This window comes from Sphaerodactylus townsendi, linkage group LG06 (assembly GCF_021028975.2).
Source record: "Sphaerodactylus townsendi isolate TG3544 linkage group LG06, MPM_Stown_v2.3, whole genome shotgun sequence".
NCBI lineage: Eukaryota > Metazoa > Chordata > Lepidosauria > Squamata > Sphaerodactylidae > Sphaerodactylus > Sphaerodactylus townsendi.
In genome coordinates, this window is record NC_059430.1 from 119175037 (window position 1) to 119189285 (window position 14249).

General features: G+C 52.1%; 1 protein-coding gene across 1 annotated transcript in view; it reads left to right on the plus strand.

The window, feature by feature from the left end:
* Positions 1-14249, plus strand: part of USF2 (upstream transcription factor 2, c-fos interacting) — a 38779-nt gene that overhangs the window by 9768 nt on the left and 14762 nt on the right. The window contains exons 2-4 of the mRNA XM_048501664.1: positions 3958-4004; positions 5380-5495; positions 6904-7023. Coding sequence (XP_048357621.1) covers positions 3958-4004; positions 5380-5495; positions 6904-7023 — 283 coding nt within the window. The remainder of the gene's footprint in view (positions 1-3957; positions 4005-5379; positions 5496-6903; positions 7024-14249) is intronic.

Consider the following 14249-nt stretch of genomic DNA (forward strand, 5'->3'; position numbering starts at 1 on the left):
GGTGCATTTCTGTTCTGCAGTGGTATCCTGTCGAGATACTGAGCGTTATCTCTCCCTGCCAGCATGAAGGATTATGATGGTTTAATGCTTTCCCGGCATCGCAGGCTGCGTCTCTGCAGGCGGCTACGTGCCCGCCTCCGTCCTGTCTTTGTGAAAGCAAAGGATATTAATTTGACCCTCGGCGCAGACATCAGGGAAACGATCTCCTGCTTTCAGGAGCGCTCCAGTGGAGTCGCGAGCTGAGTTTCTCTGGATCCTCGTAGTCGGGCGTAGCTGGGCTTCATAACACCCTCTTCTAAGCAAGCACAACACTGTTTATCTGGGCCACCGTGGTGGGAGATGGTATCGAGCAATCTGAATGCTGTATCCATTTGGCAACTAGCAGATCAGAACATCGATGTCCAAGATTCTCTGTGTTTTGAATATTTCTTTTTGTTTGTTTTTGGTTTAATGTCTATTATCCTAGTTTTGCTAATTATGAAAGGCCCTTTCTCACTAATATTTGGAACACTTATAAAGTCATCTCTTTCTTGCTCCTGAAATAGCAGGATTTGTTGCCCAATCGCTTTCATGCCTCTCTTGGCATTCATGAGGCCTAGAAACTTGCTTTTTTTTTTAAAGAACAGGAGAATTCCGTTTCCTACATAACCTGAGATTCGTCTCATCTGTTGCATTTTTCTCCTGCCCTTCCTCAGAGAGAGGTCACATTTTTCCACTCCCCTATTTATCCTTGCAACATCCCTGCAGGGTAGTTTAGGCTAAAAGCAAGCGTGGCCATCCTAAAATCAACCCTTTGAGCAGTGTTGCCAACAGCAGCTTTGTGCATTTAGGTATTTCTGAAGCGAAACAGTGGACCAAGCTCCCTGCTTAGTTCTGGATGTGTTCTATCAGGCGTTGTTTTTGGTTTGGAAATATCTGAGTGCATACTCCCAACTTGAAAGCAGGTTTTCCTCGTCTCCTGCTAACCACTCTGCCACTCTGGCTCCCTGCGTCGTTATATTTTCTTTTCTTATTCAGGGCTTTGTTTTGCTGTCCGAGGAAACTTCAGAATGAACTGTTCAGGACCAGTCTAGAGAATGCAACATAACAAACATGTTCCCTGTTTGTGTGCCTAAGTGACCTTGGTTCGGTTACTTGTGGTCTCTCTTCTTTAGCCCAACCTGCATCACAGAGTTGTAGCAAGGGCAACGTTTTCCGGGTGACCCTGGGCCCTTCCTTCCCTTGTAGCTTGATTGTACCATACAGGGTTGTTGTGAAGGTAAAGATTCTGACTGTGAGGAGCCCCGAAGTATCCTTGGCACAGCAGCATGAAGTAAAAATGTCAGCATGTAATAAGAACATAAGAACAAGCCAGCTGGATCAGACCAGAGTCTATCTAGTCCAGCTCTCTGCTACTCGCAGTGGCCCACCAGGTGCCTTTGGGAGCTCAGATGCAGGATGTGAAAGCAATGGCCTTCTGCGGCTGTTGCTCCCGAGCACCTGGACTGTTAAGGCATTTGCAATCTCAGATCAAAGAGGATCAAGATTGGTAGCCATAGATTGACTTTTCCTCCATAAATCTGTCCAAGCCCCTTTTAAAGCTATCCAAGTTAGTGGCCATCACCACCTCCTGTGGCAGCATATTCCATGGCAGCATGAAGAAGTGTTTCCTTTTATTAGTCCTAATTCTTCCCCCCAGCATTTTCAATGAATGCCCCCTGGTTCTAGTATTGTGAGAAAGAGAGAAAAATTTCTCTGGGTCAACATTTTCTACCCCATGCTTAATTTTATAGACTTCAATCATATCCCCCCTCAGACGTCTTCTCTCCAAACTAAAGAGTCCCAAACGCTGCAGCCTCTCCTCATAAGGAAGGTGCTCCAGTCCCTCAATGTACCTAGTGTATTTTGGAATTGCTTGAATGTGGGCAGCGAAGAGCAGAAGTGTGTTGATAGATATTCTGTATCCATACTGTGCAAAGACAGCTATTATCCTTGAGTGCAAGATCCAGTTTTATAAGATTGGCATCAAAACAACAACAACAAAACAACAAAATGTTTATCCTCTCTCCAGCAGTGGCATAGCGGTTAAGAGCAGGTGTACTCTAATCTGGAGGAACCGGGTTTGATTCCCCGCTTTGCCGCTTGAGCTGTGGAGGCTTATCTGGGAAATTCAGATTAGTCTGCGCACTCCAACTCACGCCAGTTGGGTTACCTTGGGCTAGTCACAGCTTTTCGGAGCTCTCTCAGCCCCATCTATCTCACACGGTGTTTGTTGTGAGGGGGGGGGGGGGAAGGGAAAGGAGTTTGTAAGCCCCTTTGAGTCTCCTTACAGGAGAGAAAGGTGGGGTATAAATCCAACTCTTCTTCTTCTCCAGCTTGGTCAAAATTGAGCACTCCGCATGCTCAGGTTTGCAGAGCACAGTTCTGTCTGCTGCAGACGCTGAATGTGCAGTGTCAGGAGTGTGCATATCCGCTCTCAGTAGTTGTGGTTTTTAGTCTCTGTCATGGGGATACCTGGCACAGTCTTAGAAACTTTAAAAAGTAGAAGATAAGGGACACTGAGTGAACCTGCTGCTGTGGATGTTCCCTGGCCACGTACAGCCACAGGGGGAGCGTTTGGAATGTGGTGCGCTGTACCACCAGTTGATGCTGTAGGCCAGTATGTGCAACAGATTCTCTGAGTGTACAGAGCTTGCAAGCCACTGTTGGAAAGTGTGGCAGCTGTCCTGTAACTTGGAACCAAGCCTCACTCTCATACAGAGGTCCCAAAACTTTGGTCCGGCATATTAGCCAACCACTGTTTGTAGTTGCCACTGACTCGGCTTAACCCTGTGTGCATGGAGCAGATGTGTGTCGGGGAGGGGTGTGTGTATCTTTTTGCATTACTGTTGCCTGTTCTTTGCTTGATCTCCTCTTCTCTCCCAGAAGCAAGGGGAAAGGTTGGGGGGGGGGGGATCAAATGTTGCCTTCTTTCTCCAGTATACTCTGGGAAGAGTACATACTTCATAGCAAAGTAGGGATTCAAATCCAGACCTGCCACCATCCTAACCCACACTGGGAACAGGGGGGATCAAATGTTACCTTCTTTCTCCAGTATACTCTGGGAAGAGTACATACTTCATAGCAAAGTAGGGATTCGAATCCAGACCTGCCACCATCCTTACCCACACTGGGAAAGGGGGGGATCAAATGTTGCCTTCTTTCTCCCGTATACTCTGGGAAGAGTACATGCTTCATAGCAGAGCAGGGATTCGAATCCAGACCCTCCACCATCCTAACCCAATGCGGAAGCTCTGATAAGGTTTCAGTGATCATCAGAGTTCTCCCTAAACTTCTTCCACAATCATTGATTCTGCAGTATCTTAAGTATGATACCACAGTCATACTGAAGCAAGAAGAAAGTGCCTGAATGTGGGGAGACCTTGTACAAACCCCCGTGTGTTCTGTGGAACCCATGACCCTAGAGTGTTTTGTTCCACGTGAACAACAGCTACATGGGCAAGTAGCATGTAAAAAAAACAGTACTTTTTGTTGCGTGCGGAAAACTTGTTGTGATGCAGATCCACACGGAGAAAACGGTGTGGCAGGGGCCATCCGTGTGTCCCTCTATGATTGCTTGCCCACAGTTGTAACACATATTAGTATATGGGGATTGGTTCAGAGATTTGGGCCCAACTGTACAGCTTTTTGGAAGGGAGTAGACTCTAGTAACTGAAGCAGAGGCGTAGCGCCAACGGGGCTGGGTGGGGCGCAATGCCACGGAGTGGGGGGCGTGGCCAGGACGTTCCGGGGGCGGGGTGGGGCGGACGATGCTGCAGCAGGGGTGCAGGGCGAGCACAAGTGCTCTGAGTAGAGTTCCCCCCTCATTCCGCTCCTGAACTCACGTGTGGGTAGGGGGCGCACCAAATGTGAGCACTTTAGATGGTCACTCAGCATTTTAGATGACCGTCTCTTCCCTCTCCATTTTTTTGTTTACAGCCACGAGAAAGCTCAAGAAGGAGAAGAGGGAGTCGAACTTCAGGAAGGTGAGGAGGGGTCCCAGGCTGGCCCAGTACCCACCCAATAATATAAGGCATGCAAAATGTCTATATTAGGAACCAAGGTGAGCTTTTAGCCTTCTCTTGCTAGGACCTTTCTCGGCCCATGTTCACCCATTCTGCATTGGGAGTCCCAACTCCTGCACACCTTTTCAGGTGTGCCGTTCACATCCCTTGCAAGATATTATTCACCTTGCCAAAAAGGGCAGCCACCTGATTTGTGAAATCGTAGGAGATTCTAATAACACGTGGGATCAGAATTGCATAACATGAATCCCGCGGTTTGGAGTGGTAGGCTGCAGCACTGCGGTCTAAGCTCTGCTCACAACCTGAGTTCGATCCCAACAGACTTCAGTTTCAGGTAGCCGGCTCAAGGTTGGCTCAGCCTTCCATCCTTTCAGTCAGTAAAATGAATACCCGGCTGTGAAGGGTGATAAAGTGTAGACCCGTGGTGGCGAACCTTTGGCACTCCAGATGTTATGGACTACAATTCCCATCAGATGTTATGGACTACAATTCCCATCAGGTTGGCTACAATTGGCCATGCTGGCAAGGGCTGATGGGAATTGTAGTCCATAACATCTGGAGTGCCAAAGGTTCGCCACCACTGGTGTAGACAGTTGGGGGAGGCAATGGCAAACCACCCCATAAACATAGTCTGCCTAGTAAACATCAAAATGTGGAGTCACCTCATGGGTCAGTAATGGTTTACCTTATTGAACACCGTTTTAATGCACATAAACCAGTCAGGAGTAGGGCTTGCCCATCCCAGGTTAGGAAATTCTTGGAGATTTGGGGGTGAGGAGCGACCTCACCTGGACTGTAGAGTCCGCCCTCCGAAGTAGCCATTTTCTCCAGCGAAATTGACCTCTGTTGTTTGAGGATCTTTTGCGATTCCGGGTGTTCTGGAGGTTGGCACCTGGCGATTGAGCTGATCTCTTTCTGTTATATGCACACACATGCTCTGGCATGGGCGGCTTTGCGCCAACTGAATTGGGGAAGAGACAGCAGTGCATTGTGGGAGAGATAGGCTAGATTCATGGTGGGTAGGGGACATTGACTCTTGTATTAGAGTTTGGGCTTGCTGGCCCTCTCTAGGGCTGCTGCCATCCCCTGCTGTTTTGCCTCACACGTGGCACACAAGGCAGGCACACATGAGGTTGTTGTGAGTCGGAGGTTGTGCCGCCTCTCCCCCTTAAATCCCCAAATGGGCATCTTCAGATCATCATGACTGACTTAAGGGTCCTCGGTTCTCACCCTCCCCAACATCTCCTTCCATGAGCAAGGGCATCTTTGTGACCTAGTAGAGGTCAGGGCGCCAGCCCCTCAGACGCCCATCATTGGTTTTCTCTTCATTTCTCAGGAGACGGCACTAACGCGGATGAGCAGACTGCAGTGGCTATCGCCAGTGTCCAGCAAGCAGCCTTCACAGATCATAATATCCAATACCAGTTCCGCACAGAGAACAATGGAGGACAGGTAACTTTGGAGAGACCGGCCCACCTTTATAAAATCCAGTACAGTCCACTTTTTAAATCTTTTGCCTGTTCTACGATGAAATTCGCGCAAAGTATATAAACCTCATTTTAAGACACAGGGCCTGACTTCTGATAGTTCCAAGCTGATCGTCCTGCTCAATACCCTCACCTTAGAAATGTGTGGGAATGTAGCTAAATTTCTGCAGGGAGCCATTCATCTCAAGCTTCCAAAGAAAAGGTGCTAATTTTTATTCTGGTCTTTTTTAATGCTTGTAACTCTTTACTTTTAAACTCCATGCCATATTGTTTTGTACGGTGTCTTTTATCTATTTTGAATCACGGTATATTTTCAATTTTTGTGTATTATATAATATTTTATGTCCTAGGTGCCAATAAAGGCCTTGGATTGGATTGGATGATGCAGGTGTTGTTGTTTTTAAATTTCATACTTTAAAACCAAAATCCAAAACTTTTAGAAAGACAAAAGTTGACCAAGTCGTAAAGTGCTTATTTCATAGAGACTTCGGCTCCTTCCGCACATGCAGAATAATGCACGTTCAATCCACTTTCACAATTGTCTGCGAGTGGAATTTGCTATTCCGCACAGCTGCAAAGTGCACTGAAAGTGGATTGAAAGGGCGTTATTCTGCATGTGTAGAATATTAACTCTGAACCGTTGAACTCTAAACTTTCAGCACTTGGTCATTAAAGGTCAAAACAGAATTAAACTATTGATTTAAAATATCTCGCTTTTCTCTACTGAATCTTGTGTTAACAGTCCTTAACTTTCAGAACTGCTAGCCACTGGCTCGGCCTTATGGGTTGAGTATGACGGGAGAGGTAAGGGTTTGGGATGTACAGATGCATTCTCTGGCAAGTTCCCCTTTAAGCAAATACTGGCTTAGCGATGTGCTTGTGGTGGTACCATTCCTGGGATCATGCTGGTTTACAATTTTCCTGGTGCAGTTGTCACATGAGTATATGGATGTCAGAATAAATTCCCTGCCTGTATAAAGTTAACCCATTAAGAGGGGAAAAGTTCTAATTGGGTTTTGATGTTTTTGTTTGTAGCAGGGCTTTTTTTGTGGTGGTACCTTGTGGTCTGAATATGACACCTTAGGGGTGGGGAAAATCTCAGGGCAGAACTGGTGGAATTCAGTGCAACTTCTACTTTTTTTCTTTTTACAAGCAAGCATAGGGTTGTGTGTTTGTGTGAAGTCCTTGCAAACACATAAGGGCAGCCAACTTCTCCCTTCCTCTTGAACATCAATAATTTTGTTTAATGTTTTGATTAGGTTTTCTTCCGTTTCCTCCAGCCAGATATTTAAAGCCAGGAAAGGGGTTTTGAGCACTCCACCACCAATAGATCCCGCCCTCACCCGTGACTATTTTTTCCCCTTTCTCCCCAGGTAACATACAGAGTAGTCCAGGTGACGGACAGTCAGCTGGACGGACAGACCGACGCATCAGGAGCGGTCAGCGTAGTCTCGACGGCGGCATTTGCTAGTGGCCAGCAGGCTGTTGCGCAGGTAGGAGTTGGCCCCTTCATCGCAGAATTTGGTGCCGCTTCATGTTTAGAGTCTATGAGTCTGTGCTAAACGGGGCATTGTTTCTGCCATCGCTTGCAAGCCGTGAGCAAAGTGGGCTAGTGGGGCACATCTTTTCTGTGCCAGATTGAGAGTTCAGGCAATCATTTTGTAGTTTTCCCTCCCAAAAGCAAGCCTGCAGTAGGATATATCCGTGTTCGCAGCTGTGCTTGAGGACTAGAAGAAGAAGAGTTTGGGTTCCTGTAGGAGACTCAAAGGAACTGACAATCTCCTTTCTTTTCCCCCCTCACAAGAAACACCCTATGAGGTTGGTGGGGCTGAGAGAGCTCAGAAGAACTGTGTCTAGCCCAAGGTCACCCAGCTGGCGTGTGTGGGAGTGCACAGACTAATCTGAATTCCCCAGACAAGCCTCCGGAGCTCAAGCAGCAGAGCAGGGAATCAAACCCAGTTCCTCCAGATTAGAGTACACCTGCTCTTAACCACTGCGCCACTAGCTTCATGCCTGTCGTAATAATCAGAGGTGCTGGGAAGGGGCATACAGGCTGTGATGGGATCCCCAATAAAACAATTTTCAGTGGTTGCCACGTGTGTGTGTCAGGGGGTGGGGTCCAGATCCTGCTTGTGGGGGAGGGGCTGTGGCTCAAGGGAAAAACCTCTGCTTGGCATACAGAAGGTTCCGGGTTCAATCCCCGGCATCTCTACTTAAAGAGTCTGGCAGTAGGTAATGTGAAAGACCCCAGGAAAACCTTCTGTCGGTCTGAGTAGACAATACTGACTTGGATGGACCAAGAGTCGGATTCAATAGAAAGCGGCTTCGTGTCTCCATGTGTTTAAACCCGCCCAAGTGTCCTCCATGTCAGGGTTTTTTCCTCCTCATTAATTAATTAATTAAAAAGAATTATTAGCCTTCTTGCTGCCCTGCGGGACTCAAGGCGGCTTACGCAGTAAATAACACAACGACCAAAAAAACAACACAACGTTGAAGACCACAGTTTAAAATCACAATTAGAGCCGCCGATAAATAAAATAGTAAATCAGTCAACTGCAATCCTCAATCTTCAACTACCTCTTAAAGGTCGAAAGCATGCGGCCCAGGCATGCCTACCTGGGGAACGGGTTCCATAATGGTGGGGCCGTCACCAAAAAGACCCCTGTCTTGTGTACTTACCAAAGAGCTTCTTTGATGGATGGGACAGCCAGAAGGGCCTGCCCCTTGATCTTAATTTCCAGGCAGAAATATATGGGAGATGATGGTCCTTCCCTATCCTGCCATATTGTGCTTTAAAGGACAAAAACAAATTGGGGCCGGGGTGGTTAAGAGCAGCCGATTCTAATCTGAATAACCAGGTTTGATTCGCCGCTCCTCTTCAAGAGCACTGGTTCTAATTCGCCACTCCTCCACATGAAGCCTGCTGGGTGACCTTGGACCAGTCCCAGCTCTGTCTGAACTCTCTCTGCCTCCCAGGGCTGTTGCTGTGGTCCAGGGAGACGATTGCAAGCTGTTTTGAGACACCTTACAGTTGAGAAAAGCGGGGTATAAAACTTAACTCCTATTATTGTTAATCACACAGAAATCTGCCTTCCAATTAGCTTCCCCATGCAATTCAAAATGCTAGGTTTTTGACCCAGAGACCCCTAATGATGTGGTGATGATGTGCTGGAAGGACCATGTGCTTCCACGAGGGATCCACCCAGTGATGGGATCCAAAAATTTTAGTGGTGGGATTCAAACTGTGGCGTAGTGCCAATGGACTGGGCAGGGTACGACGGGGGCGTGGCTGGGCATTCCGGGGGCAGGGCATTCCTGGGCGGGGCTGTGGCAAGGATGCAGCCGCTGCGCCGGTCCTTGGCCGGGAAACGAATGCACGCAGGCGCAGGCTGCCACGCACGCCGGTGCACCTCCTGCTAGACTGCTTCAAGTTCTGCGCGCTACTGCTGAGAGGAGGGGCGTAACTAAGGCAAAAATCACGTGGCAAAATCACCAATTAGTAACCCCCTCTCGGCACACACAAATAATTAGTACCCTACTCTCGGGAACCTGTGAGAACCTGCTGGATCCCACCTCTGGATCCACCCAGTCACTCAGATTATCCTTCGCATCCCTGCTTCCTGTTCAATCTCTGGCAGAGGCTGGGCTAGCCAGTGCCAACAATATAGCCTTTCCCAGACAGAACACCAGAGAGATCCAGATGTTAGCTAGCATTTCTGGTGCTTGTGTTTTCATAATTCTGTGATCATTAATATAATTGTATGTTTCCGATTCCTAAATCAAATGCAGTTTTTTATTTTGTTTTTTAAAAAATTACTATTGACAGAAGCACATTCTTGGGCTAAGTGCCCAAAGTAACCCCAAGATCTTTGTGAGTGAGTGGGGGATTTGGCCTCTCCTAATCTTCCCCACTATACCACTTTTCTTCACGCAACGTGTGATTGGTGTTTGGAATATGCTGCCACAGGAGGTGGTGATGGCCACTCACCTGGATAGCTTTAAAAGGGGCTTGGACAGATTTATGGAGGAGAAGTCGATTTATGGCTGCCAATCTTGATCCTCTTTGATCTGAGACCAGGTGATCGGGAGCAACAGCCGCAGAAGGCCATTGCTTTCACATCCTGCATGTGAGCTCCCAAAGACACCTGGTGGGCCACTGCGAGTAGCAGAGAGCTGGACTAGATGGACTCTGGTCTGATCCAGCAGGCTAGTTCTTATGTTCTTATGTTCTTATGCACTGAAGGTTGTGGTAAATGGCTGTTTTCGCACAGTTCACATTTTCTCTCCATTCTCACACACAACCTCAGTGTCTGTTCAGCTGCCTGCAAGGTGTTTTATTAATAGCATCCAAGCTGTGAATTAGTGATATCCCTCAGAGAAAAACTTCAATAGGATGTGGTTACTGAGTTCTGCTCATGCTGTGTGTGGGTGATTTCCGGCGTTTGCTCCAGTCGAGAATTCCCCCTTCTCTTTCTTTCCCCCAACTTCTGCAAAATATATAATCTAACCTTGCCTTAAAAGACATGTGCAAATTCTGATATCCGTGGAAGGAGCCTTCAGGTAGTGAACAGAGTTTGTCTTCAGCCAGTGGCAAGTTCAAATCCCGCAAGGTCCAGTTAGTATTTTCAGTGTTTGGGAAAATCTGCCTCTGTATGCGACTTCCAAGAGACACTGAAAGAGGAGAATACTGAACTAGACAATTCCCATGTGTAACATAGTTTCTGGACTTTCTGTTTGTTACAGTGCCTGTTTTTGAACCATTTTGTGTGCTGCAGCAGCTAGCAAAGTACCTTCAATTGCATATTCTGCAGCACCAGATTCCGGATTGCGCTCACTCACTATGTTGGCTTGTGGTTCTCTCTAACATCCTCCGTTCAAGCCTGTAGCGAAATATTTTGTATGTTAAGTGCCATCATGTGGTGTTTCCCCTAGTTGCCCCAGCCCTGCAGGTGGCTGTCCCGACCCACCTTCCCAGAACTGCGGCTTGGACTCCCCAGACGATGTTACATTAGCTTGGCCCTGAGGGCCAAGGAACAGTCTCGCCCACAGGGCGCCCTGCATAAGGCCACACTTTGTACCCTCCTCCCGTACCCTGGCCTTGAGTCTCGGTGGCCTGACCCCTCTCTCCCTCACTCTCTCTGTTGCCTCACAGAAGAGAGCCCCCTGATTGTTCCCTCCCTTCTCTGGCTTCCTTGCCCCACCCTGTTATGCTTCACAGGGGTGGGATGGGTTTGCAGCCGGTGTAAAGCCCAGGTTTCCCCAGTCTGTTTCTCCCACAGCGCTGGGCAGCAGCCCCTTCTAAGCTCCTTCCTCTTTCCGCCTCTTTCCTCCTTGCCTCTCTACCCTTCTTTCCCTGTTCGTTCTTCACCACTCCCTTTCCCTACCAACGCCCTCCCCAGTTCCTGCAGTGGCAGCTCCAGAGGCCCATTTCCCTTCTCCTTTTATCCTGTTTCCTTCAGCCCCACTTCCTTGGCCCAGCTGCAGCTCGCCACTGTCTCTCACAGCCGGTTCAGCTGTGAGAGGCCTCTCCCTGCCAACTCTCACTCTGCTGGCTTTTACTCTGCCGGCTGTTATTCTGCTGGCTCTCCCTTTGCCAGCTCTTGCCCTGCCTGCTGTGCTGAGTCCGGGCGCCGGGCCTAGGGACATGGCCACTCCCGGACACATCAAGTTGCTTTCATGGCGACCCTATGAATCAATGTCTTCCCAAACATCCTATCGTTTACTCAGGTCTTGCATACTGAGGCCCATGGCTTCCTTTATAGAGTCAATCCATCTCATGTTCGGTCTTCCTCTTTTCCTGCTACCTTCAACCTCTTCTAGCATTATTGTCTTTTCCAGTGACTCTCGTCTACTCATTATGTGACCAAAGAACAACAGCCCCACTGTAGTCATTTTAGCTTCTAGGATTTGCAACGCCTGTGCATGGGGAAGTCTTTAAGGAAAGGGCTGCAAAAATACTGCAGCTTGCAAGCTTATGGGCCATAGGAGCAGCAGTGGCGTAGGAGGTTAAGAGCTCGTGTATCTAATCTGGAGGAACCGGGTTTGATTCCCAGCTCTGCCGCTTGAGTTGTGGAGGCTTATCTGGGGAATTCAGATTAGCCTGTACACTCCCACACACGCCAGCTGGGTGACCTTGGGCTAGTCACAGCTTCTCGGAGTTCTCTCAGCCCCACCTACCTCACAGGGTGTTTGTTGTGAGGGGGGAAGGGCAAGGAGATTGTAAGCCCCTTTGAGTCTCCTACAGGAGAGAAAGGGGGGATATAAATCCAAACTCTTCTTCTTTTTCTTCTTATGCACAGCACAAATAAGACGTCCTGGGGATGTCTTTTTAAAAAGCTGTTTTTTATTTGCTCAACATGGACAAAAAAAGTGTCAGAGGAGAAAGAGGCTTTTTCCCCCCACCGGCCATTTCCTCATGCCCAATATTTTATGGTGCTTCCAGGATTCTCTGTGCCCACAACTACAGTGGAACCTCGGTTTTCGTTGGTAATCTGTCCGAAAAGAATCGATGAAAACCGAAACCGATGAAAACCGAGGCAAACTTTTCCATAGGAATCAATGTGAATCCAATTAATCCGTTCTAGGCACTCCAAAAAACATACCAAAAACACATTATTTGGTGAATAAACATAGTGTTTAATGCTGAAAACAGTAACAAACAATAATACTAGGACCAGCTTCAGAGCCAGTGGACCAATGTCGCACCAGAAAGCTGTCCAAAAAGGTCTGTTTCTGACGCCTCTTTAAGATTTGTCTGAAATGGGGCAAGACATTGTCATTAAACAAGTTGCAGACGGCCTTTGTCCGGGTGATTTTTCTCCACAAACCACCGCACCTTACTGCAAATCGATGAAAACCGAGGCAAATCGATGAAAACCGAGACAAATTTTTCACTGAAAAAAATCAATGAAAACCGAAACCGATGAAAACCAAAAGCAATGAAAACTGAGGTTCCATTGTATTTGGTGAAGGTTCCGGATGTTTTCTCTGCACTCGCTGCTGGGCACCTTTGCCGTCCGAAAAGTCCAAGGTTGTACTCAGTTTGTCCTGCAAGTTCTGGCAATATATAGTTTTCCCTTTAAAAAAAATTCAATGAGTTGTCTCATTATATTAGAAGACACGCAGACATGATATGAAAATCGGTGTGGATTCTGCGTGTCTTCGAAGACAACTCATCAAATTATTTTTTAAAAAGGGAAAACTATATTGCCGGTATCCGCAGGATGAGCTGAAAAGCTATAAAGCAAACGTCTGGGGCAGGGGTAGGGAACCTGCGGCTCTCCAGATGTTCAGGAACTACAATTCCCATCAGCCCCTGTCAGCATGGCCAATTGGTGGGGGGGGGGGGGGTGGGGGGGGGGGGGGGTGGTGGGTGTGGGGGGAGGGGGGGCGGGGGGGTGGGGGGGGTGTGGGGAGTTTGGAGGGGGGGGGGCTTGGGGGGGGGGTGGGGGGTGGGGGGGCGGGGGGGTGGGGGGGGGGGGGGGTGGGGGGGGGGGGGGGGGGGGGGGGGGGGGGGTGGGGGGGGGGGGGGGTGGGGGGGGGGGGGGGTGGGGGGGGGGGGGGGTGGGGGGGGGGGGGGGTGGGGGGGGGGGGGGGTGGGGGGGGGGGGGGGTGGGGGGGGGGGGGGGTGGGGGGGGGGGGGGGTGGGGGGGGGGGGGGGTGGGGGGGGGGGGGGGTGGGGGGGGGGGGGGGTGGGGGGGGGGGGGGGTGGGGGGGGGGGGGGGTGGGGGGGGGGGGGGGTGGGGGGGGGGGGGGGTGGGGGGGGGGGGGGGTGGGGGGGGGGGGGGGTGGGGGGGGGGGGGGGTGGGGGGGGGGGGGGGTGGGGGGGGGGGGGGGTGGGGGGGGGGGGGGGTGGGGGGGGGGGGGGGTGGGGGGGGGGGGGGGTGGGGGGGGGGGGGGGTGGGGGGGGGGGGGGGTGGGGGGGGGGGGGGGTGGGGGGGGGGGGGGGTGGGGGGGGGGGGGGGTGGGGGGGGGGGGGGGTGGGGGGGGGGGGGGGTGGGGGGGGGGGGGGGTGGGGGGGGGGGGGGGTGGGGGGGGGGGGGGGTGGGGGGGGGGGGGGGTGGGGGGGGGGGGGGGTGGGGGGGGGGGGGGGTGGGGGGGGGGGGGGGTGGGGGGGGGGGGGGGTGGGGGGGGGGGGGGGTGGGGGGGGGGGGGGGTGGGGGGGGGGGGGGGTGGGGGGGGGGGGGGGTGGGGGGGGGGGGGGGTGGGGGGGGGGGGGGGTGGGGGGGGGGGGGGGTGGGGGGGGGGGGGGGTGGGGGGGGGGGGGGGTGGGGGGGGGGGGGGGTGGGGGGGGGGGGGGGTGGGGGGGGGGGGGGGTGGGGGGGGGGGGGGGTGGGGGGGGGGGGGGGTGGGGGGGGGGGGGGGTGGGGGGGGGGGGGGGTGGGGGGGGGGGGGGGTGGGGGGGGGGGGGGGTGGGGGGGGGGGGGGGTGGGGGGGGGGGGGGGTGGGGGGGGGGGGGGGTGGGGGGGGGGGGGGGTGGGGGGGGGGGGGGGTGGGGGGGGGGGGGGGTGGGGGGGGGGGGGGGTGGGGGGGGGGGGGGGTGGGGGGGGGGGGGGGTGGGGGGGGGGGGGGGTGGGGGGGGGGGGGGGTGGGGGGGGGGGGGGGTGGGGGGGGGGGGGGGTGGGGGGGGGGGGGGGTGGGGGGGGGGGGGGGTGGGGGGGGGGGGGGGTGGGGGGGGGGGGGGGTGGGGGGGGGGGGGGGTGGGGGGGGGGGGGGGTGG